Source organism: Gekko japonicus, unplaced genomic scaffold, assembly GCF_001447785.1.
Source record: "Gekko japonicus isolate JY-2015 unplaced genomic scaffold, Gekko_japonicus_V1.1 scaffold1641, whole genome shotgun sequence".
Lineage (NCBI taxonomy): Eukaryota > Metazoa > Chordata > Lepidosauria > Squamata > Gekkonidae > Gekko > Gekko japonicus.
Genome location: NW_015159759.1, coordinates 197,824 through 224,720, shown reverse-complemented (window position 1 = coordinate 224,720; position 26,897 = coordinate 197,824). Strand labels below are relative to the sequence as shown.

General features: G+C 42.7%; 1 protein-coding gene across 1 annotated transcript in view; it reads left to right on the top strand.

Moving 5' to 3' along the window:
- The window catches only part of JADE1 (jade family PHD finger 1), a 98,104-nt gene that overhangs the window by 44,052 nt on the left and 27,155 nt on the right, over positions 1 to 26,897 (top strand). The window contains exons 3-4 of the mRNA XM_015405941.1: positions 24,172 to 24,248; positions 24,344 to 24,418. Coding sequence (XP_015261427.1) covers positions 24,172 to 24,248; positions 24,344 to 24,418 — 152 coding nt within the window. The remainder of the gene's footprint in view (positions 1 to 24,171; positions 24,249 to 24,343; positions 24,419 to 26,897) is intronic.

Genomic DNA, 26,897 nt, shown 5'->3' with positions numbered 1-26,897 from the left:
TAGGAGCCTTGAGGCCAGAGTCCAATCCCTCCTGGAGAAAGGCTAGAATCGAAGACACTGAAGGGGACAAGGGATCTAGGTTCTTATGCCTGTACCACCCACGAAGGCCTACTAGGTTGTATTGTAGATTCGGAGAGTGGATTGCTTCCTGGAGGATAGGATAGTGGCTCTTGAGTCAATGGAAGCTGTAGAGGCTGCCTTCACCATCATGGTGATAGCCTCATGGATCCTTCTGAGCATTGCCTCTGTCTTCCTGTCTATGGGATCCCTGATGGTGCCCTGACCATCCTCTGAAAGCAGCCCAGAAGACTGGATTGCCATCAGTGGACTATCCACTGGGGAGACCTGTAATAACTTATTAACATTTATTTATTTATTTATTTATTTATACATACATACATACATTCAGCTTATAGACCGCCCTGACCTCAAAGGGTCTCTGGGTGGTTTACATACAAGTCTAAGACTACTTTTTCCCTAACTACGGCCACATCGTACAGGGGCAGGGCTGCCTACCGGCACCCAGGTGGTAGGGCTTGCTGTTCTGGCTCGGCTCCTCCTCCTTCTTCCGGCGGTCTTCGGGGTCGGTGCTTTTTCGTTCTGGCAGCTGGGGTAGGTTTCCCATTTTTTGGTGGCTTGCTTTCTTCGGTGGGCCCATCTGGTGCACGGTAAACATAGTTAGGCAATGCATACACATTTTTAACAAATGCTGGAAACTGCTTGTTGGCAGTGGGTCAGTCCCATTCTGCCCTCAATTACTTTTCAAAGTACTCAGGAAAAGGGAAAACTTTTTCAGTATATTCTTCAGGAGGAAAAAATTCTGAGTTTCCCTTAGATTTGAACTTAGCTCAGCTTCTTCTGAAAGAAACTCCCCCCTTCCCTATCATCTAGTTTGGAAGTAGTGGACTCCTCCTCATCCCACTGTTCCCTTCTACACCTCTCGTGTGTGTGGGGGTGCCCTTTGGGCTGCCTTGGTGGGCCAGGATGAATGCAATGGAGGAGAGGTTCCCTGTGAGGAGGAAGCCTCCTGGGTATGAATCCCTTACTACAGAAGGAGGATATCTCATGCTGCATGGCCTGCCTGATCACAGCCATGAGTCCAGAGGAGTTGAGTAGGGCCCCAGGGTCGGGTACATTACACCCTTGTAATTTTGCTCCTGTGTCTCTGCCCAGCTCAGGAAGGTCCAAGGTAGAGGCTGACTGGGCTCCTTCTGCTCCCGCGGTCATCTGGATCAGGGCTTGGGAAGTCCTAATGCCGAAGGCGGGACCTCCAAAATGGCCACCGGGGGACCGGAGACACCCAAGATAAATGGTGGGCTCACTTCCAGAAGGCTGCTGGCAGTGCTTCAGAGTGTGTTACGCCGCTGCCGGGTCAGCCAGGATCGTTGGGGTGGTGCGATCAAGCCTTCCAGGCATATCGGCCCCACTGCCGCTTCACGCTGCTGCCTTCTCCGCAGCATGCGCTTGCTTGTCTTCTTCTTCTCCTGAGAGAAACTGTTGGGTCTCTGCATTGCTACCATTTGGGTGGTTCGCTCCGTAGATGTAGCAGAGGAGAGGAGAAGACCAAGGAAACAGAGAAAGTGCAGCTAGGAGAAAGAAAAAAGTTGGAAAAGGTTGGGAAAAGAAACACGAAGATACAAGACTTAAGCTTAGCTGCTGCTCCCTGCTGAGGCAGGAATAGAACTGAAGAAATGGGCTATTCCGGAGGCGGGAACAAGAAGAGGAAAAAACTATTTCCTGCCTCCCTATAGGCACAGTGGAAATAACCCATAGCGATGTCCTCCACCTCAGAGGGAGAACTGCTCGCTTGCTCACTTTCCAGGCTGATGTAATAACTACAAGGAAGGCCACTTTTCTGGAGAGTAACACCATGGTTCAAAGGGTGGCTTCATCAGTTGCGCAGTTGCGCATGCAGCAATGACAGAGACCATTGTGGGACAATGTGATGGATGGGAGGAAACACATTCAGGAGCCTTTGAGAAAACACTGGTTGAGCTTGTGAGAGGACAGGGAAGAAAATCCTCATGGTATGCCAAAATTTATCTAGTTTATTTTGTTTGATTGATATCCCACCCTCCTCACAAGGGGGCTCAGGGCAGGTTACACAAGTCAACTCAGCAAATGTAGTGACTGTAATCTCCCTTATAAATAATAGCCAAATGGTGGTGGCACTTTTCTAGAACATTCCACACGCTCCAAAATCAGTTCGCTCTCTGATCTGTCATTCAGAGGGTCTCCCTATCCACTGGCTGCTTTGCCTGAGTCCTGCCTCCAACATTCTAAACATTTTGCTGTTCCTCTCCCCCCCACAGCCAGTCAGAACACAGAGGTTATTTGCACATGCAGCCTCATTGGCCTTTGCCTCGGAACACAGAGGTCTTTTGCATATGGGACTTGATTGGCTTTTGCCTCTAACATTCTAAACAGTTTTGCTATTCTGAGGTAAATTGTGTCCAATCTCCAGGTGAGGGCTGGAGATCACTCAGAATTCCAACTGCTTTCCAGATGGCAGAGATCAGTTCCCCTGGAGAAAATGGTGGGCTCTGTATCCTTATATGCTGCTGAGGTGGCCCCCATATGACAGCCAATGTGACGTAGCTTCAGAGCACGGGAGAGGCTGCAGGTGTGTGGGGGGTGGAAAGCTGAAGAGTGAGGGGGAAATAAAGGTAGGTTGATGATTGGCTGGGAAGGAGGTAGGGTTGCCAACTCCAGGTGGGAAACTCCTGGAGAGGTGAGGGATGGAGCCTGGAGAGGGTGAGGTTTCAGGAGGCGTTGGACCTCGGACAGGTACAAAGCCATAGTGTCCACCCTCCAAACCAACTATTCCCTTCCAGGGAACCATCGTTGCCAATCTTCAGGTGAGGGCTGGAGATCACTCAAAATTACAACTGTTCTTTAGGTAGCAGAGATCAGTTCCTCTGGAGAAAATGGTGGACTCAGTGTCATTATACCCTGCTGAGGTCGCCACAGCAAATTGACACTGAGCGTCCAAGGCCGGGGCACCCGCCCAGAGCCTCTTTCTAGAGGTCGTTGTATTTATTTCCACAACAGGCCTTTTTCCTAGTATACAATAAATAAAATTAAAATAATACAATAGAATTCAAATAATCTTAAAAAAAATAGCCACCAGATGTCTCTTAATCAAAGATACAGCCAGTCCCTCGTGTGCAAGTGAGAGGAGGTACTTCAGGATGAAAGATAAAGGGCATACGAATGGGGGCAGCCCTTTGGACAAAGTCCAAGATTCAAAACAAACCCATTTCCTAGAATACGGAATCTGCCGTAGGGATTGAAAAACAGCACCCAGGAGCGTTTCTAACTGGATTATAATTTTTGACAAACCAAAGCTGCAAACCCCACATGTCCAGTCTGGCTAGGGGAATGACAGCCGTGGTTGACACCATCAGGCCCAGCAACCATTGTATTGATTTGACTGCTATCTCTTCCTCAAGAAGGCATGAACCATGGCCTTCAAAATCCATTGGATCCTCCCTTGATTCTGTAAGAGCAAAGACTTTTCTTCCCCCAGATAGGCGTCTCTGCACAGAAGACATCAATGAACTTGTACAAAAGAGATGGGGAACTAGAAGGGGAATCACACTGCTGGCACTCTTTCACTCCAGTTCTATTGTCTTCCTACCAGTAATACACTGAGCATATACACTATTGTCCCTTTGGACTGAGTTGTTCAGAACTAGAGGCTCTCCAGCTCCTGTTGGCTTTCCCATAAGATTAATTTAAAAGCTGTTCTGCCACCTTTCTGGTGTTAAGTGTCAGCAGCGTGATTTCCCTTTTGTACAAGCCCATCTCTTTTGTACAAGTTTGGCTTGAACCAGAAAGTTCTCCCCTGCCTAACAAATCCAAAATCTGCTTCCTGGAATCGCTTTCTCATCTACATATTGAAACCGCTAATCTATGCTGGTTTGCTGGCCCTGCTGGTGGAACTGGTAGCAATTCTGCGAATGCTACAGTTGAGATCCTGGCCTTTAACTTTTTGCCTAGTAACCTAATTTTTTCCCATCTAGGAACTTGGAACTACATACCTATCAATATATGAAGACACTATATGATGTCCGCAGTCTTTGCAACTGGCATCATGTGGTCAAAATGCCTGATATAGAACTGCTCTCTATAATTAACCCATGACCAACTGCCCCCAACCCTAGAGCGGTATCCTTTGTACAAGAGAATATTGGTCTATCATCTGCAGAAGGTTCCCATCCAAGGGAACATGTCCCTCCTCCTTTGCTTAACACCCTCCAACCTAGAGATTCCAGAGAGGTCCCTGGAGGTTCTGTCCACACACCTCTTCCTCTGCCTCATCTGCTTCTCTGGATTGGTAATCCTAGCCTCAAGGCAACAAACCTCTTCCTTGAGGGCCCAGAACTTCGTTCATTGAGCACACATCCACAGTTTTTACCCAGTAGGCAGATAATCATACATATGATACTCCCTGCAAAACACTGGATAGCCTCCACTCCCTTGCTGGCTTTCTACTTTCCTACCTGGGTTGGTTGTTTAATGATGTTTTTAGGGTTAAAATAGGGTGCAGGTTTCTGTAGCAGGAAGGATAATGTGGTACACTGCTTTCCTGGAAGAAGCACAACTTGTATATCTTCCTTTTTCAGAGTGTCTTCAGAGTTCCCTTTCCCCTTCCCCTCAAACACCCTCGTTGAACTCCCAAGCTCACCTCCCCTGTTAGAAGCTCCTGTTAAAAAGCCCAGGATGCAAGCCCGCAGGGCTTTCAAACCAGGGCTTCTAGCGGGGGGGGGGGGTGAGCCCCCAGGGTACCTGTGTGTCTTTGTAGTTATTGTGGTAGAACAGCTCCATGCTAAGGAGAGTAGATGTGAATGGGAACGGTAATAATAGACTCCTGCTCTTTCTTACTGTCTTCAAAGTTTAGGGGGAAAGTGATGGAAAACACTTCCTCTGACTTGTCTCTTCCTCAGTTGGGAGAGAATATTGCTGCTTCTCTTTCAAACTTGTGCTGAGCAGTACTTTGAGTATGTAAACATTAAGACATGTTGCAGAAAAACGCACATCTTGAAGTTAATGTTTCCAAACTTCTCCGAGGTCGAACATTCTGCCAGATTCTCCTGGAAGCAGCTTACTCACTAAGCACCACACTAGGAGGCCTTAATTAATTAACTCAACAAGAGTACCTACCTGTTTTCTCTTGTCAAAGTGCTAGAGGGCAGAATATAATACTCTACCATTATAGCAAAGATTGCCCTACTGCTATCTTTAACGAGATGAAAGTTTTTCTTCTCTTATCATTACCAAACTAATCTAGGATTTCCACTCCCTATCTGTCTGTCTTTCATGTTTCTAAAACGTTATGACTTCCAGGTAGTATAAATGCATAGATTTACTGAATCTCTCATAAAGCTGAAGTTTTAAATAAATAAATAATGGCATTTGATTAGTTCTTCTGCCTACTAGCAGTTTTAAATTATTGATTTTCATTAGTGGTTTTTATATATTTTATGGTATTTCATATTATTGATATTGTTAGCTGACTTGAGCTCCTATCAAGTAGAAAGGCAGCTAATAAATGTAATAAACAATAAATAAATTTTAAATAAAATAGAATAACATTCCATTCTCCCATGTAAATTAGAGAAGTCTTTACCTCTCACCAGATTTTCAGTGTATGCTAAGGGGACTCTGGCAGTGCTATCCTCAACTGAGTTACTCCACTTCAGTGGACTGAGGAGGGTGTAACTCTGCATAGAATTGCAGTGTCAGTAGGGTAAGGACTGTTGATAAGAATAAATATTGGTTGGATAAACAGTTGTTGAAAAAGCTTGGACAGTTCTTGACAGGTCAGTTTCCTCTTGTGACAATAATATGCTAGTAAATGTGAGCTAGAGCAATAATCTTAAGCCTCTGAGACCTGACAAACACCAGTGTGCATCATGGATCAATTTTTATTCTCCCCTCCCCCCCAATATATATCTTTCTCCCTGCACCCTTCCCCTTCATGTTATAAAAGAAAATAGTGGAAGGTCTGCTGCAACCAACTTTAGGGTTAGGGGCAGGGCACAGCCCAGATGTGAATAATTACGAGCTGAAGATTAATGACCTATCTGTCTCACATTATTATCCCCCAAAGAGCTTAGGACAACTTATATAGGATTGGATAACATATGGAGCAGAGGTCCATCAGTGGCTATTAGCCACAAGGTATAGATGGAACATTATATCTGGGCCAGTGATGCTCTGTATTCTTGGTGCTTGGGAGGCACAGTGGGAGGGCTTCTGGAGTTCTGGCCTCACTGGTGGACCTCTTGATGACATCTGGGTTTTGGCCACTGTGTGACACAGATTGTTGGACTGGATGGTCCATTGGCCTGATCCAGCGCAGTTTTTCTTATGTTCTTCTCTTATCCTCACAGTAATCCTAGGAAGAATATAAGGTTGAAAGATTGGTCCAGGGTCATGCCTGAGTCATTCCAATTCCCAGTTTAACATCCTAATTAACATTAACATATACCATATACTTTGCATATACAGAGTTTTGGTCCCTATATGTGACTTTGGCAAATCCTTTCTTTTTAATAGCTCTTCTCCTTCTCCAAATCATCCAGATCCTTAGCCATTCAATCCCCCCCCCCCCCCCCGGTTTCTTTGGGATCCTATAACTTGGAGCTTTTTCATTTCTTTGCTATTCCCACTTTCTCCTTCTTGAAAGACTTCACATATGGCTCTCAAATTGCTTTTTGAAATTCCTGGGTCTGTTAATCAGATGGATGAGCCTTGATGGCCCCAACATTCTTTTGTTTTAAAAATGGCTGTCTGTAATGAAAACACCATTCAGAAACAGTGTATACAAAATGAGAGGTTCTTAACTGGGGAAGTGCTGCTTATTTTGGAATATGGCTTAGAGTAGGAGAAGGGGCAAGCACAAATCTCCATATTTTAATATCATGACCAAATCTAACTCTGGAGTTACTGCCAGGCATTGCAATTAAAAATTTAACCAGGCAAAGTAACATTTTGCCCACATATGACACATGGAAACAAAGGCTAGTTGCAGACTAGTAAAGTTTTGCATGGTGGCCTTGCCACAGGCTTGCCACCTTAAGTTTTGGTCCACCTGAGAATTTACACAGGCTGAGAAAACCAGGGCCACACTTAACAGATAGGTAGAAAATGCAGTGTACTGTATAGAAACATATTTGAAATAGGAAGCATTTTTGCTGTTGAATGAGTTTTCTTTAGGCTTGTATTAAACTGCATGAGTAGTGGTCTGTGACAAGTAAGAATCTCCTACAAACAGTTCAGAAGGTTTGAGCAAATTAAAAAAGATGAGGCTCTTCTTCTCTTTGCAGGCCGTCAGTGTGCCACAAATGTGTAGAATATAGGTGCTTGTTGATTATTACACTAGTACATTTTTGAGGTGTGTGTATGGATGAGCAGTGTTTTTGGACCACCTGGCTGGGTTCATCCCCCCCCCCCGTTGTTGTTGCAAGAATTATCTATTTTATTAATAAAATGTTAACACAGATATTAAAAACTAAGAAATAAATATAAAACGATAAAAGGGGTAAGAAAAATTTCAACTTATGTCATCAACATCATGGAACCACAATTATTTTCTTACATCTCCTTGTGAAAGCAATGTCCACTTCCTGTAAAGTGGTTTGGTCTGCAAAATATCATTATCCGCCACATATTGAAGAACCGGGAACCACGTTAACTCAAAATTGGTGTATGATTTAGCTGTTTCTGTATGATTTATCAAGTTAGAAAGTTTACACGTAATAAATTGGTCCCAGACTTTCTTGTACCAGAGGGTTATAGAGGGAGGGTTGTGTTCTTTCTAGTTAGATGGAATTGTAAGGCACACTGAGGCCAATAAGATAGAAATTAGTTTTATTTGGAAACCTTCAGGTTGCAATAATTATCTGATGGATAATGGTGTTATATACTACTTTATATGGGGCCGTGGTGGCTCAGAGGTTAAGACACTGAGCTGTAGACCCGAAGGTCTGTAGTTCGGCAGTTTGAGACCCTAGTGCTGCATGACAGGGTGAGCTCCCGTCTCTGGCCCTAGCTCCTGACAACCTAGCAGTTCGAAAGCAAGAAATTGCAAGTAGATAAACAGGGTCCACTTTGGTGGAAAGGTAACAGCATGCCGTGCGCTTCGGTGTTTAGTCACGCCGGCCACATGACCACAGAAATGTCTTCAGTCAGCGCTGGCTCTTCGGCTTGGAAACGGAGATGAGCACCACTCCTAGAGTTGAATTCAACTAGCTTTCGAGCAAGGGAAACCTTTACCTTTATACTACTTTAGAAGAGGCAAACTGACCTGCAGATCTGCCGGCGGTGGTAATGAAAGTTGAGAGGCTTGTACATGTATCTGTATCCTGGTACTTCTTAGACATTAAGCACTTTATGGACACATGCATATGATAATAGCTGCAAATGATCATAAGTAGAGTACCTGCAGTACTTTCAGGTACATTAAGATCAGTACAATCCATGCTGGACCTCTGTCTTCTGGTTTAGAGCTATTTATTTTGCAGGCATTTTTCTGCACAACACTTGCCCTCTGACTGTGGTGCATTGTGCTTTGCCATGCGTGGGACTGATGGGTAGATTGTCTGTGATCTTGGCAGGCTGAAGCCTAAGTCTGAAATGTTTTGTGACGAGAGGTTGGCATCTTAGACTGTTCTAACCACTTCCACTTTCTGTTCCAGCTGTATAGTTTTCCAACCAATTGTGCTGTTGGCAGCCGTGCCCACTCTCGCTCCAAGAGTGCCCAGAAAGAGTCTTGGCTGATGAAAATGCCAGCACTAAGGAGCAACAGCAGCTAGGCGAGCATCTATGTTGGAAACTCTGTTTTGCTGTCTGATTTAGCAATGTTAGCTGCATTGTATTTACAGTAGGGGGAAAGTGTGTGCAGTCTCCAAGAGTGCTCAGGCTTTGAAGTGTCAATGAAATGATAGCAGCCTGGAGCTCTCATGGGACACAGCTGGATGCTCTGCAGCTGGTTTGACAACAGTGTGCTGCATTATGCGCTCTGTAGCTAATCTTCTGCCATGCAGCGTAGCATATTGGTTGCTGGGTATGCTCCCTGGGACACCGGATATGCTCTGGCAGCTCATGGGGACACCTTCATTTTTTAAAATGTTGAATCACTCTCTCCTTGTCCTCTGGGAAAAGAAGTGTGTATGGAGATATTTGCAACGAAAAATATACAGAGTGATGATATTCTGTGTGTGCTGTAAAAAAGAAACAATTAACTGACCTGTAAAATACCTTAATCAGACAGAGTGATCTTTTTCCTCTGTCTAAATGGTACAAGTAGCAGGTTATTAGTGATTATTAATGATGTTTGTAAACTTTCTCTCCTTTGGAAACTCTCCCAAAATCAGTGGAGCAAATTGTTTTGTAGCTTTCCAAGCCAAGATACAAATGTCAGCAGTTGTTGTTTTAATTATATCAGTTTAGGCATTTTTGGTGTCTGATTGAAGTTTTAGATCTTTGAATCACCTTGTTTTTTTCTTCACTGAAATTAGATGTAAGAAAACGTGTTATGTTAATGCCTACCTTCCAAAATCCATCCATACACACGCATACGGGCGAGGGGCCTGCAAGTACTTGCAGTGAAGGGGAACCCCCCCCCACACACCTCCTTCCAAATGCTGTCTCTGCTTTGGGTTCCACTCCCTCACCTCTTGCTGGGCACTACTCTTAACTTCCTTTAGTCTCTCTTTCTTTCTTCCCTCTCTCCCATCTTTTTGAGTCCTTCTACTTTGTTTCCCCCCCCGCCAGCTCATGCTTTCTCCTTCTGGGCTCTCCCTTTCTCCTTTGTAGATCCTTCCACACTCTCTCTGATACCTTCTCTGCTCCCCAGCTTTCTGGTGAACAAACTTTCACCTGCTGACGTAATCATTTTTATGGTTTAAGGTTTTCCCTTCCTCATTGTTTTAAAGAAAATTCTGCAAACCTAAGGTTCTCTGGGGACTTTTCTGCATGCTTGACTTACTCTTGATTCTCTTGGCAGTCAATCCACAAGCATCGGAGTTGATTTGAGCCTAGTCCTTTTGCATGTCTGCCCTCCCTGTGCATTTTCCGAGTTGTGGAGTCAGTTTATTTTCTTCTGCACATGCCTTTAATAATGAGGATTTTTACGGGAGGTTGCTGTCATCAGTGGTGCCACAACACCCCCCCTTTTAAAAATATCACTGAAATACTGATATATCACTAGACTAGAACATTGTAACAATAATCTTAGCAGGTGTACAGGAGTAGCCCACTCAGCCCAATCCAGGGTTGAGAGAGAATCCTGTATTTTAGCAGTACATTAAACAACAAACCACGTGATGGTCAATACCCTCTCTGGTTTCAGAACAATATGCCACCAGAATCTCTTCAATGGTCCCCACTTAACTTGAGAGCTGAGATTCCAAACTCTCAGTTGGCACCTGGAACTTAACACATTAGCAACTCTAGCTCAGAGATGCACACTTAATCTTGCAAAGGTAGCTTATATGGTGAGCAGAAGGCACAAGATTTTAGGCTTGGAACTCAGGTACAACATCAGAGACCATTTAGAAACAAGAATAAGTTTTATTCAGTACAGAGCATAGCAACATACTACAAAACATTACAAAATAACAAAGCCTAAGGTGATTTGCCTTAACTACACAGTAAGAGATACATAATTATCACTTCAGGAACATTCCACAGTCCAAAATAGTCCAAGATAGTCCAAGGGATTTTGAAGGGAAATCCCATCTGTGCACTCCATGTGCTTTAAGTCACAAAGCAGTCCTTTGTCTCTCAAAGGACAGCATTTCCATGTGCAATCAAACAAGCAAAGAGCAGGAACAGAGAGCAAGAACAGAACTCTCTCTCATAGGGATCAGACAATTAAACCCCAATTTAATCATGACTAGCCGTGGCCATGCAGCCAATCAGGAGCAGACAGGGGATGTGCCCAATTGTTGGTTGTCATAGCTGCAACATAGGATTGGCTAGAAGTTTGGAGACCACGCCTGCAAGCAATTGACCTAGTTTCCAGGTACTTCATGGCCTATGTGACTACACTCATGTAAAGCCTAGTAGGGGGCCTTACAGTCTAGCTTCTAGCATGGAAGTGTGAGGAATGTGGGTTTATGGCATGGCTATTGAGGCCATGTGGCCCACCATTTGGCTTGTAACAGGAAATAAGGCACAGCCTGTTATCAGAAAGCCATCACAGGAGAAGGCAGGGGATTTTTAGAAATCAATATTTCTATACACACTCCCCCTAAAGATGGAAATTTGGGGTAGATAACCTCAATTTTCATCTAATCTACTCCTCAGGGACATGCATGCATGTGAGGATTACACTAAATAAAACAAGACATCATTACATAAGGAATACAGAAAACAATGCACAAAAAAACCCCATTTCCCTTCATGAAGCTTCCATTTTCACTTCAGGCACAAGCTTGCAAGACATTCCAATCAAGGCACACTTCAGGTTACAGAAAGGAAATAAACAGGTTAGACCATTCAAGCAACAGTAAAGGAGGTCTACATCACAGGAAAATTCTAGATAATGCATCCGCAATCAAACTCTGCGAACCATTACAATGAAAAACTCTTAGGCTGTCTCCCAGCCTCACAAGAGGTCACATCAGCAAAGGGGTCTGGAGTGTAACGAGGGATTCAGTACTCCGACCAGCAAACCGTTGCAGGGCTGGTCAAGTCTGGCATCCCAAAACCACTCCCACACACACACAGGCAAAGCAAGGCGACGCTTGCATACCTACCCAACAATAAGAGACTTATAGACCAATCTGTCCCCATTAGGACCTTGGTGGCACGTGACTCATGGATCACCACAGCATTACTGCCCACAAAGCCTCTACAACAAACATTAACTTTAGTCAGAACTTCCCAAGGTTTAGATCAGCTCAAAAACCTTGCACTTCAGTAAAATCATTGTCTCTCCCTCTCTTTCTCTGTGAAGGGGGTCAAGGGCAGGATCTTGGCCAGCAACCAGCGTAGAGCTAATCGGACAAAGCGCCCAAAACTCCCCCCCCTCTTTTCCCAGGGAGCCAGTGAACCTCAGCTCAGGTTCACTAGGGAACACACACACACACACACACACACACACAGAGGCCATCTCATCCCCTGAACAAACAACCCATACGTTAACATGGTTTACCTGAATTTCAGAAGAAAACTCTCAACCCTCCCCAGTCCAATTGCCCTTTGTCCACACAGCTGCAATGCTGATCGCCAGAGTTCAGGCTTGGACAACTTGGCAGGGGTAAAGGGCTTCTCTCTTCTTGCTTGCCACACAGGACAAACTGCACGTCCATGGTGTGTAGATTAGCACTCATCCACACTTGACAGGCGAAGCAGGAGTAGATTTCCTCTTCTCTGCTGGTGTGGCTTTGGGAAGGCTTCTCTGCACTTGGGGGAGTAGATCTCCCAACGCTTTTCTCCTGTTGCTCAGCACGCTTTGCGCAAGTACATCTGCCTCCTCTGGAGTAGATGGCGTTTGGTCTCTCACCAAGGCAGCAATCTCGTCAGGATCTGCAGACTTCAGCACCTCTTCTCCAGCTGGTCGAGTGGACAGCTCCAAGTTGATTTCAGCACTGATCAGCTCAGAGGCCCTCCGTTACCATACTCCAGCCTGGGGATTCCAGGAGTTAGCAACCCAGAACTCGTCCTGGTTCCTCACTTCAGCAGTGTTGATGAGAAACACCTCTTCCTCCAGGGAGCAATGTTCACCTCCCTTAGCCATGTCCAGAATTCCTAACTAACACTATTTAAAATAACAAAACTTCTCTTACAGTCTAATGCATGCTCTGCACACCCACGATTGTTGCAACTGAATTCCAGTTCATAGATCCCAAAGCTTAGGCCACCATGTACAGGATTCAGTCCCTCACGCCAGTCCAGGGATGAGAGGTAATCCCGTACTTTTACAGTACATGAAACAACAAGCCACGAGATGGTCAATACCCTCTCTGGTTTCAGAACAATATGCCACCAGAATCTCTTCAATGGTCCCTACCTAACTTGAGAGCCGAGATTCCAAACTCTCAGTTGGCATCTTGAACTTAACATATTACATGTACAGGATTTGCCCACTTAAGCCTGTCCAGGGATGAGAGGGAATCTTGCACTTTTTCAGTACATGAAACAACAACCAAAGAGGTAGGCTATACCCTCTCTGGATTTCAGAACAGTTTGCCACCAGAACCTCTTTTAACTAGAATCCCCTCCAGCTCAGAGCAGAGATTCAAAACAGCTGGCATCTAGGGCTTAACACATTAGCAACTCACTCCGAGGTGCACACTCTTACCAAGGTAGCATATGTGGTCAGCTTAGGCTACAAGATTCAGACTTGGAATCCAGGTACAACATCAGATACCATTTAGGAATAAGAATAATTTTTATTCAATACAGAGCATAGCACAGACTACCAGAGATTATAAAATAAAACGCCTAAGGCGATTTGCCTTAACTACACAGTAAAAGATACATATTTACCAAGTCAGGATAGCAGCCAAGAGTTCAAGATTGTCCATTGTGATCATCCAAGTAGCACCAAGGGATTTTGAAGGGTAATCCCATCTTTGCACTCCATGTGCTTTAAGTCACAAAGCAGTCCTTTGTCTCTTCAAAGGACAGCATTTTCAGGTGCAATAAAACAAGCAGAGAGAGCCGGAACAGAGAGCCAGAACAGAGTCTCTCTTATTGGGATCAAACAATTATACTCCAATTCCAGTCATGATCAGCCGTGGCCATTCGGCCAATCATGAGTGGACATAGGTGTGTCCAATTGTTGGTTGCCATAGCTGCAACACAGGAATAGCTAGACGTTTGGAGACTCCTCCTGCAGTCAGGTGACCCAGCTTCTAGCTACTTCATTTAGTACGTGACTTGTCGCATGTGGGGCCAGAAAGTGTAGCCATGAGGTCTGGCGTTTGGCATGGAAGTGTGAAAGAATGTGGGTTTATGGCATGGCTATTTAGGCCATTTGGCCTTACCATGTGACTAGCAAGAGGAAACAAGGCACAGCATGTTTCAACACTCTAGAGCAGGGGTGTTGAACTTATTTGTTATGAGGGCCGGATTTGACATAAATGAGACCTTATTGGGCGGGGCCATGTGAGTCATAAAATGTAATGCCAGGTAGCGGAGATATAAACTTTATAAAGGACACAAACACAAAGATTTCTTTTTAAATTTAAATAAAAACATGCTTAAAACAGTAGCACTCTTGCAATATTTTGTTTCTTTAACAGTGTCTGATAACTGACACCTCTTGCTCTGATTGCATCAAAATTGTGCTGTTGCAATCTTGAGTATGTTATTCAGGTGTGTATCCGTAAACTGTAAACCTATGATGACGCAGCAGCAGCAGCAGAACTGGAAGAAAAAGCAGAATACAGCCAGTTCCGCTGCGGGCCTGATAGAAGTCCTCCAGGGGCCTGATCTGGCCCCCGGGCCACATGTTTGACACCCCTGCTCTAGAGATACTGCTGTTTTAGTGCCATTGAAAGAGAAAACGAAAATGAAACCACTTGTCTTTGGGGCTGGGGAGAGAGGAAGTGGTTTGTCCACAACAGTCCAGTCTTGTGGGCTGGAGGTGAGTGGGAGTGGCCAAGACAAAGAAAATCAACAGAACATTATGCATGAGGAAAAAGGAGACTCAAAATTGGCTTCCAGAAAAAGATTGGGGTAAAAGTGATCTCCAAAGAACTGGAAAAAACAAACCAAAAGAAGTAAAAACTTAAAGGTACAAAAATGCATACAGAAATTGGGATAAATGGGAATCAATATGGGGCCAGAACAACAACAACAAAAACCCGACTTGTGGAAAAGCCCCAAATTAACAGAATGTGCTATTCCTTTTAATATATATATTTATTAGGTTTTTCAAATTATAATAACATGATAGCTTATCAATAATAACATCATCAATAGTTGACATTTCAACCAAGAATACTGTTTAACAGCAACTAGATCCCATAAACAATTTTCCAATATACCCAAATTCATTCCATTAATCACTCCATTAATCATTTTCTGAGTGTTAACATATACTTATGGCATTTCTTAAGTTTTATATCTCTACCTATTTTGATGCCCAGTTTCCAAAGAATCTTTAAACATCCATTTCTCAAGGGTCAGTTAGATATTCTCATTACTTCTAGTGCTATCATATATCACATTTAATCCAATAAGCTATAAATTATTTCTACTTTAATCATATATGCTTTGAGAGTTTATTTCCATTTTTATAAATTATTTTTCCTTTTTCAAAAAAGTCTTTGCAAGTTTGTCATCCACTTCCTATGTTTCTAAAGTATTCCTTCTTACTTTCTCCCTATTATTCCTCACAACCCTTCATTTTTACACCATTTTTCCAATCAAGCTTACACACATATTATTTTATTAATCATGTCATTATATTCTACTGAACATTCCTGAATTTATATCTAATCATTATATCTTTTAGTTTATTTTCCCACATCCAATTCTCCCCATCCAGCAGATTCCATCATTTGTACTCATTCATAGTTACACATAACCCAAATTACTACTCACAAATTAATTACATTCACCCTTCATTTTTACTACCATTTTTCCCTATTCAGGCTTACATGCATACTATATTATTCATCACATTTTAGTTAATTTCCCTTTAGCATTCCTTAATTTCTATCTGACCATTTTAACTTTTAACCTATTTCCAGGAATCTAATTCTTCCCACTAAACACATTTTCACAATTATAGTCATTCATATTTGTACACAATCTTAATTACTATTCACAAATTAATTGTATTTCACCCTTATTTCATCCTCCCCCATACCTGCTAACAAACATCAGATTCTTCCATCCTGTCCTATACCTGCCAACACATATTAATTACTCTTGCATAAATCTTCCTTCTCCTTCTAAATACGTGTAACCTCTTCCCTTGTAGCACCCTGTCTCTATGTTTCTGTTCCTTGAAAGTGTGGTAGATGTTTTCCAATTTGCGTTCATTGGCTTCCAGGGTATTCCATTCCTTTTCTATAGTGTCCCTTTTGAATTTCCATTTACGCAGTTTTTCTTTTCTGTCTTTCCCATTTTTCTCTCTCTTCCTATATTTTTTTCCCTGCAATTTTTTTTTATTCCTGTACGTAGTTTCCCCACATTTATTGCCTTCTTTCTTGGTGGTTGAATTAATGGGGATGCAGGGAGCAAACCCTTGGCATAATTTTCCTTTTGCACTCTGAGTAGTTTGTTCCGGTTCCCCTTCCCCCCCGCTTCAGGTAGTAAGTTATTAACAGTGCCCATTAAACCTGCACAAGCCTCTTTTATTCCTTGATGGATTGCTTCCCTCAATATTTTTTTAAATTGTTCAATTGACAAATCTTCTATCAAGGTGTTTTCGTCTATCTCCTCTACCTCCTCTCCTGCCTTTGTCGCAATTTTGCTTACTCCGTTGCACTTAATCACTGGTAATTCCACTCTCAAACAAAGTCTTTGAATTTCTTCTTAAAGTTACTAGACAGCCTCACCCAAGAGCATCGCAAAAATTCCCTTATAAATAAGTATAAACTTACAGAGACAGTTCATCTTCTTCAGAATATTTTTCTGGCCGCTGAGTCTCTTCATTCCAAACCATGCAGCTTAAGGTAATTTCACTTCCACTTTCTTTTCTCTCTGTTTCTAATCACTGTCAGCAAGCTGCCATTCTGGTTTCTGTGACCTCTGTGTACATATCTTTACCCTGTTGCACCCGGTTTGTTTCTACTATCCTGCTTCTGTGCTGGAATGCATAAGATAACTGCTGGTGGATGTGTGGGGGAGAAGATGCTGTAATGCTTGCCTATTGCTATCTCATGAGAACTGCACCTGTGTTTTGTCTGATGTTCTGCCTGGTTCCCATGGACTGGGCGCGCAACCGTTTCATTAGCCCGCCAGCGGGAATGTTATTCATTGGATATGTATCTGTTTGAATTTCCTTTATTATGCTCGCCCTACCTGTGTATCCCCAGTTCTAACAAAGAACGTGTTTGAGTATGTCTTCAACGCTTTGAAATAAATTTTACTTTTCTTGAAAACGTGGATTTATTCTCGATGCTTGGGGATCCAACAATCACTCACACTCATTTATCCTTATATTCTTTCTCTTCTATTGCTGTGTTCGTTTCAGTCCGTTCTTATTTTATTTAAAAAGAGGTAGGCTGCAGCTAATTGGAACATGGCAGCCATGTTCCCTCCCGTATGCCGCTCCAGCTTCGGGGCAAAAATTGGACACCCCCCGTCTTGCCAGAATGAGAGAGGCCAAAAGCAAAAGCCCCCTGCACCAGGTCTCTCTCCTGGAGACCTGGAGGGCTCTCTTGGAGACCAGGAGACCCCAAATAGAGCACCTAGGAATCAGGCGGGTCGAAGCTCACCGAACGCCACCCGATCGCCGCGCTGTGCCGACCGGAAGTCCAGAATGTGCTATTCCTGAGTAGTGCCCTCTTGTGGATCCTTTTGGTGTAGTAGTTAAGAGTGCGGACTCTAGTCTGGGAGAACCGGGTCTGATTCCCCACTCCTCCGCGTGCAGCTACTGGTGTGCCTTTGGGTCAGTCATAAATTCTTTCAGAGCTGTTCTCTCAAGGACAGTTCTCGAGAGAGCTCTCTCAGCCCCGCCTACCTCACAGGTAGTATTCCCTCTAAGCTGAGTTACTGTGAGCTAGCTCACAGTTTTTTAGTCTCCAGCTCACACATTTTTTTCTTAGCTCAGGTAGGATGGCCCCAGAGCAAACTAATTTATGCAGTAACCAAATCGCTCACTCAAAACTTTAATGCCAGTAGCTCACAAAGTAGAATTTTTGATCACAAGACTCCACAGCTTAGAGGGAGCATTGCTCACAGGGTGCCTGTTGTGGGGAGGGGAGGGGAAAGGGATTGTAAGCCGCTCTGAGTCTCCTTCGGGTAGTGAAGGGTGGGGTCTTCTTCGATGTATATTTTCTGATCAAACATTTTACTATTTTTTAACTAACCCCCCAAACCTCTCCTATTTTGATTTCCTTAATATATATTTAAATATTACAGTTGTGTTTTGTGACCTCATTTGGGCAAATGATATGCTTCACAGGTTAGATAATAGGTTGAAAGCACATAGGTGAGATTCTACAAAAATTTTCCTTGGCCGCAGTGCTCTTTAAAAGTGCTATTATAGTTCAGTTGGTCTGAACTAATAGTATGTGTACCACTGGTGGGTCACAGAAGTAGTCTAGGAGGTATGCGGGTGTTCATAACAATCACTAGAAATTCAGTGTCCCTTAATCCCCATGTTCACTTGCAAGTGTGATGTGCCATCTCCTGCTGACCCTCCCTGCCATGGACTCTTGATCTGTGACCTTTTGGCATGTTAGCTATAAATTCGAACACTTGCCGTTTTTCCTAATAACGTGTTCCTGCTGCCCACCAGTAAGTGTCTGTGATGTGCCGCTTCTTGCTGCTGACCCTAGCTGCCAGGGATTACCCAGGAGAACCGTAGTGATAAAATTTACTCCCAACAATACTACTGCTGTTTTTAAAATGTCCTTAAAGCTCACTGTAAATGATAAATATAATTAAAGGATGCTTGTAAACTTATAAATGTCGTCCTTGGAAAAGGTGGCTTTCCCCAGACAGATACCAAAAGTACTGGAAAATTGATTCTCTTGGATGCATCCTTTCAAAGGAAAAGGAAAACTTGAGTCATCTAATTTGGCAGTCTTGTACTTTCGAGTGTCATGTGAAGATTCTTGGCAGTACTGTAGATCTAAGGCTAAACTGTTATTGGGGAAAGTGTGCTTTGGCTGTGTAGAAAAGCCCTTATATCAATGTGGCCACTGCCAGGGGAAGGGACATGTTGAAGGTGCCTTCCACAGTGTCACAAACTTGCTACCAGGAAAACTCTTTTATTGGTACGGAAAGTAAGGCTGCCCACAGTTTTTCCCCCCAGTTCTCCTGGGCTCCCTTGCGCAGAGTTGTGCTTCTGCTTAGCCTGTTTCTCCCCCCCCCCCTTTCCCATTTAGGGTTGCCAGGCCTACCTGGCTGCTGGTGGGGGGCTCCAGGGTCTGTCCCGGGATCTTCTAGTGTGCGTACCAGGATGATATCACCCGGAAGTGACATCATCACATTGCTGACGTCGGGGGGGGGGTGATGCTCTAGTTTTGGGGCAAAACTGTATGGTGTGAGCCCAATTTTACCATAGATTTTTGCTTAAAAACTAGATCATCACTCCCCAATGTTGGTGATGTGATGACATCACTTTCGGGTGATGTCATCATGTTCGGGGGCATTTGCAGGTGGAGTTTCCTCTTGCCAGCCAGCTGCCCATTGGCGGAAAGGGGCCTGCAAAAGTGGGGTAACCCCAGCCCAGACTGGGGGGCCTGGCAATCCTATTTCCATGCCTGCTTCTCCCTTTCACTGCTGGTGTATTCTTTTCTCCCCTTCTTCCCCTCGTTTCTCCTTTCAGTCCACTTTGGCTTCCACCTGTTTCCCCCTGCCTGCCCTGGTGTCCTTCTTTTCTACAGTTCTACAGTTTGTAGTCTTGAAATTGCAGCTATTATAGACAAAACCAGCTTCAAAGGCCTTATCAGAATTTGAGACTTTTATAGAGCAACCCTCTGCAGAGCTACTGTAGTCTAACAAAGACCATGGGTTTAGAGTGGAATAATTCTGTGTGGGATTGCATTGTTAATTATTTGCATATCTGTTACAGAAATGTCACCAGTAACCAGAATATTTCAGCAGCTTTTATTGATCCAGATAGGGAATGTTTGCCAGATTGCAGATATGTTAAGTATGTGATAGTACATTAAAGTAGGACAGTGTATCAGTGCTCATGTGGAAGACTTCCTTAAAGCAACAGAATCAAAGTTACAATTAATATATTTCTAGTTCCTGAGACCTTCAAGCAATGGAAAAATAATCAACAAGTAATTTTCTGTGCTTGAAGGGTCATTGATAACCAGATTTATTATTTTTCCATGGGAAAGTAACCTAAAGTGAACTCTTGCAAACATCATCAGTGTTAACTCTAACAACTTGTCTCGCTAACCAGCATGCTTGCTGAAGAAGGGGGGGAGAATACAGTTAGCTCTTTGTCCCAAAAGATTTGTCAGAATGGTTCTTTCTGTCCCACATCGTGTGTTGGATTAGTCTGAGAAAGAACGTCTGCAGCTGAACCTTTCCGCTTCAAAATAAATGCAGTGGCAGCTAAAAGGCAATATACAAACCTTAGCATTGTATCAACAGTAGTCACATGAGCCCACCAGTTTGTGTTACTGGGCCTGGAATCAGTCCAGGCTACATGTTCTTTGGTCACACTGACACCTGATTTGGTACACAATCTGCATCAACTGGAACCAGCTGGAAGACGTTCTTGAAATACTGTATTTTTGTTGTTGAGATGGTATTAATCAGGCTAGCCTGATCTCCTCAGATCTTGGAAGCTAAACAGGGTTTGCCCTGTCTAGTGTTTGGATGGGAGACCCCTGAGGGATACCAGGGTTGTGACACAGAGGCTGGCAATGGCAAACCACCTCAGAACATCTCTTGCTTTAAAAATCCTACGGGGTCACCATAAGTCAGCTGTGACTTGACAGCAAAGATAAATAATGATTAGCTGGCACAAGATGTAATTCTATACTAATTGAATACTCTGGTTTTCTTATCCACCCCCCCCCCCACAAAAAAAAATTGTTATATGCCTTGAACATGAAGATTTGGGATAGAAGTTCAACTAAAATGATATTACATGACAGAATCCAGCCAATGTTGTGCAATTTCCACTCCCATTGGAGACTGGGGGTGATTGTGATTTAAGTACATGTGTAAACCTTCTTTTTGAAATAATAGGTTTAAATGCTTAATTTAGGTTAAAGTGTGTCTAAGAAGGCTCATTATTGTATGAGTTGAAGGAGCGGGGTGATTTGAACTGTTTGATAGATTTGGATTGTGAAGATTCAGTATGAAAGGCATCCTTGATTAGTTTGCCTAATGTGATAACGAAATACAGTGTTTTTTACTATGCTCATGAACTGCATGTGAGGAAATTCTAAACTAATTAAAATGAATAAAGTTTTTAACCTGGTTATAGAAAATGACTCAGTTGTATGCAGAACTGGATTAATGGGGAGGGGCCATGACTCAGGTCCCAGGTTCAATCCCCAGAGTCCTCAGTTAAAAGAGCTGGGTAGTAGGTGACATAAATGACCTCTTTCTATTAGACTGGAGAGCCGCTGACAGTCTGAGTAGATAATACTGACTTTGATGGACCAGTGGTCTGATTCAGTATAAGGCAGCTTCATGTGTTCATGCATGTTCATGTGTAAAATCACATTTATGCTGCGTTATTTACAGGTTGGTTCAGGGTGAAACATGGCATTTGTTCTAATAAGTTATTTCTTTTTAAAGAAAATAGTAAATGAACAGCATGACAAATACTTCAGTATGGACAGTGAAATCTTGCAAAAATACTAGCACAATGGAGTTGGAAACAAACTTGTTCTCGAAACAAACTTGTTCTCCTGCAAGTTTCCCCTTTACTGAAATGAAAGGGGAGAAATTTCCATCAGTTTCCTCTTCCCATTACAAAACCTTGCACAGTGTATCACATGTATTTTCTAAAGATCCCGTAACACTCAGGAGCATGTTATCAGGGCATGTGTTTCTGCAGCAGGATGGAGGAAGTGGGAAACATCTGCCCTACAAGTGCAATTCTTTGTCCCATCATTTTTGTCTGTTAGTTAGCACTATTTAAAAAATAGACCAATTGGAGTGCATAATATTTTTAGCTTGTTTGGTGAACAGCTCCTCTATGCTTTTTCACAGCTTTCGGGCTCTGCATCTAAGATTAAAAACAACAACGTAAGAATTGCATAGAGATGTTTCTAGTATAGTGTGTCTTTGTTCAGTGGTAGTCACACAAGCTAGGAGATGGTCATGCCCTGGTGTTTGTCCTTGTGATAAGTAACATAGAGAGTGGCTTTTTGTTTCCTGTATGGGTTGGTATCTAAAATATTTGACTTTCTGTGTAAGCAGGCCTCACTGTCCTGGTGTACAGGCCCTCTGGACATGTTTAACCAAGATTCGAGTCCAGTAGCACCTAAAAGAACAAAATTTCCAAGTATCTAATGAAGGGAGATTTGACACTTGAAAGCTTCTACCCTGGAAATCTTGTTGGTCTTCAAGGTGCTACTGAATTAGAATCTTGCTCTTTTTCTGCAGACCAGTACAGGTACCGACCTGAACCCATCTTCATGTTGAAACAGATGATTATGAAAACAGCCAACAACCGTATTGTTTTGATGGCACTGTTTCCTGTTACCATGCTCATGGATGTTGCTACTAGTTGTACCTCTGATCGTCCAGGTTGCATGTTGCTTGTCTGCTTCAGCACGAGTCCTTTTATGTAGAAGAAAGCATCTTGTATGAACTGGCTCAAAATACACAATTTAATAGACATTAGTGAATAGAAGTTTATTCATTGGGTTTTCTAGACACTAAAACACTGAGTTTGGTGGTATAATCTCAAGTCATCCATAGATTTTTTGCTTGGCTTTTTATGAATCTTCAAGGATTGATTGTGATTATCATAATTAGTATAAATTAGGTGATATGTGTGGTTCATTATCTTTCTGAGAAAGTGGTCTGTGATGATAGGGTATATGTTTGCATGTCTGTATAACGTATACAGTATATTATATGTATGTGTGTGTGTTATGATTAAAAATGATTCACCTGCTGTTTAAAAGAAAAACAAAATGCATTATACTTTCAAGTATAGAGAAGTGGAAATTATACAAGCAGTGATCCCTGGATTTTTTCTGGAATACCCCACCCCCCCTTCAATTTCTGTGTGGGCACAGTCTATCGTCCACTTCCATTCTCTTGAAATGCTCAACTTCTGATGCCTGTCTGATGACAGTTTCTTGTGAACTTCCTGAAATTCTTCCCCTTCAGTGCCAGCCATTTCCCAACTGTTGGACCCTTTAACAGTCCTCCATACTTACAATTTTTGTATCAAATCCTGAAACTACGTTCTTCACCAAGAGGAAGTACTTCATCCAGTTATCTTCTGACATACTGACAGGTTGAAAATAGAGTATAGATTTTTCTTTAGTTCTGGTTCCAAAACATGAAAACAGGGCCCATGCACAATCCTCCTTTGTATTATTGCCATTTATAGTTCTGCCGCAACATGAGCCATTTTTCTAGCTCTCTATACTCTTAATATTTTTTGTTGCTTGGCTCATAATACTTGGGAAGCTAGGCACTGTAGAACAATATTTGAAACCCTGTATGTGACTATTAACAAGGTTGGGGTTTTTTTGCCATCAAGTCGCAGTTGACTTTTTGCGACCCTGTAGGGTTTTCAAGGCAAGAGAATTCAGAGATGTTTTGCCATTGCCTGCCCCTGTGAGGCGATCCTCATCTTCCTTGGTGGTCTCCCATTCAAGTACTAATCAGGGCCAACCCTGCTTAGCTTCTGAGATCTGACAAGAATCAGGCTAGCCTGGGCCATCCAGGTCAGGGCTTAACAAGACTACATAATTTTTTTTTAAAATAAAGGTTTTCTTATAAAATAATTCAGCATATAATAAAATCCAGTAAAGTCTACCATAATGCCATAGCATTATATGAAAGGGAACAGATTAGAAGTTTGTATAGCAAAATTCTAGTTTTCTGATGTTCTTTAATACAGTGCAGCCAGTTTTCTGACGTTCTTCAATACAATGTAGTGCCTTTTGTAGGATCAATTGTATTTGTAAAATAAAGTAGCTTGTTTTTCAACAAAAACCTCCCAAAAGAAAAGCTAGAGGCAACTTGAACACATGCTGCCATATCAACACACTGTAGTTGGTCCAGCAAAAGATATGATTTCAACAGTTCAGGGATCAGCACAGCAGCTGCTGTTGTGACTGTATATAGGGATGAAGAAAAATCACATATAACTGACCACAGGAAGATAAAACTGAGCCAGCGGTTTCCTCCTGCAGGTTCATGATGCAACAGAATTATTGAGGTATGGAATAAAAGCACTTGCTGTCTTTCATGATATGATTCCACTGAAGTGAATTTAGATTGCTTGTGAAAACTGGGTGAGCGAAGCTCTCTTCAACAGACCTATGCACAGTTCTCACGTGTGTGTTTCCTTCCCTCTCTTAGGCTTGTCAACCTGGTCCCAGCATTCTAGGCATCGGAGGAGTTCATGCTCCAGGCATGAAGATCGGAAACCATCAGAGGTATTTACTTTGAAATGCCCTTGCATCTTGCTAGAACACACATGTGCCTCCTTTTCCTAATACTTTTTTTTCTTTCCTTTTCTGCTCCGTCTCAGCTGGCAACCAGCAACCTTTCTTCTGGCCAGGAGATCAGGGAGCTCAGCTGCTGCCACAGTCCCTGCCAGCATCAAGTTAGTTATTTAGCCATGAATACTGGGTTAGTTTGGCACCAACCCACCCTAGTTTTTTTTTAGTCGTTTTATTTTCTTTCTAAAAAGTGTATTGGGGAATTTGTCTTTGATTTATGGCGAACAATGAAAATGTATTTTTAGGCATGTTTTCTGTTGCTCCCTAGCCATTTCTGTGGCACAAATGAATACTAGTCCTTGTTCGGCGAAGTGGTCAAACCAGAAATGCTGTTCTCTTTCAGTGCTTCATGTGCGTTGGTTTGAGAAATTCAGATCAAAGGAGGAAACACAAATCAGTTTGAAGTTTTCGAGGTGGATGGTCAAGTGCAATGTGGCACATGCCTTATAAATTGGCAGATGTCCCTTGGGCCACATCTGAAAACTAGATGAAAAGGAACTTTAGAAGGCTGAACTACTTGGACCGTGCCTGGTTACTCATAAGCAGATACAGATAAATGGGTTCATTCGGAACTCTTTGCCCCTATTATCCACAGTTAGTACTTTATGATGTGTACATTCTTTTGCCCAAGTGAACAAATCCATTTGCACTCTTGAATGTGTGAGCTGTTCCATTTGTTCAGTAGCTGAAGCAGATGTGCATGTGAAAAGGAATGCATACAGAGGTGTGCTTTTTCCATTGAAATAAACGGGAGAGCAGTTGTGGCTTGAACTCCCATGCCTGCCATACATCACTGAGTGAGGTTGGTTTTGTTTCCTACTCTAAGTGGTCTCCCCCCCCCCGTCACACAATGCCAATTTTGTATTATCTTTAATTTGTACTGAATGCTACTCTTCTTGATTCCAGTATGCTGACTGTGAAATGTCACTTGCATAGCTCCCTATATGTGACTATCTGTGTGCCAGCCAGTCTTTCAGACATCAGTGATTCTGCAGTGTTGGCTTCAGGCATGCTGGTTGCATCTGCAGAGCAGCAGGGATGGCAGTGCAAGGCGGTGACTCTTGGAAATTATATCCTTGATGTTCCATTACATCCTCCTTTGTCTTGTAGCCAAAGCAACTCACCACAAATGTTCAAGCTCAGAAATGTTCACACCCTGTTTTTCCCCAGACAGTTTGAAATCAATAAGCAGCCTGAAATTCTGTGTCAGCATACGAATAAATATATTCAGTAGCTGCTGACGTATGGCAACATATTTATACTGCCCCTCCCCCAGCAATACATTCTTAAATCACATTTTATTTCCTTTTCCTGAGCAATTTCTTTCTAGTTTATCTTGGATAGTTATACAACTGTTCTTAATCTGTAAATAAAAGACATTAAGACTTTTGACGCCTCTCTGGAATTATGAATCCCAAAGTATGATGCAGCTTCTCTAGAGAGACAAGAGTAATTGTTAAGGCAGGTGTGATTTTCCCCCCTTGATCTCTTTCAAGCCTTTTGTGGTGTTTACCTTTTTTTGCACAAGGAGGCAGAGTGAAGATCTGCCAATCACAGTGACTCTGTGGTCCCCTTGTCCATCACTTGCGTTTGACTGGCAGTACGCAGAGCCAGTGAGTCTCTCTCTCTCTGTGATATTTTAAAAGGTTTATGTATCACAGTCATAATCTGTTCACCTCCCAGAATGAATCTGCAAGAAAGATTACTTGTATCTTTTTTAGATAGTTGACACACAAGATGAAGTGAACAGAATTTATAAATTCGTATTTAGAGAGTCTGTACTAATTGCAATCCCAAGTCTGGATAAATCCACGAATTTAACAGTAATAGAAGCCCTGTACGCAGGAGATATCTGTATATGGGGCCAGTATGTCGAGGGAAAGAAGGAACAAATATGCTGGCCCCACTCTACGTGTATTCATCTGAATATTCATCATCAGCATTCATCAACATTTATTACAATCAAAAGACCAGCCAACAGCATCTTAATATTGAGTGCACTGTCTCCACATGTGCAAGCTGTACACATATTGGTTCCATCCTTATGATTGTGACCAAACGTGCCTACAGTTTGTACTCAGATTTTATGTCCAGGTAGTGGATTAACATGTGCAGGAGAGGGCATGTTTCCTGCTCCCCTTCTATGTGTATTGGCCCTGTACTTAGATAGATCATGTGTCACCAGGTGACAAAGCAGAAAGGCTGATGACGTATAGGAGAGCAAAATGCATGAGGCATATAGAACAAGATACTTGAACTGCATTTAGATCAACAGCAGGGTTTATAAAACCATACACCACAATCCTAAAAGCGTTTATTCCGGATCAGTTGTATTGGGATTAATTCATAATAAATGGTTTGAGGAAATGCATCCATACAATTATTTTTTTTTGCCCCTTTGGCTATCTTTTTCCAGTTTAACTGTGTACAGAGTGGAGCTGGTTGTGTGCTCTGCTTGACAGGTGGGACTGTTTCAGAGCTGTGTCTGTCTTGTTTTCTTTGCTAGTTCTGCATGGATAGATTTTGTGGCAAAACTGTTGTGGCCTTTCACCACCGCCTTATCTTTTAACATATTGGTAAATG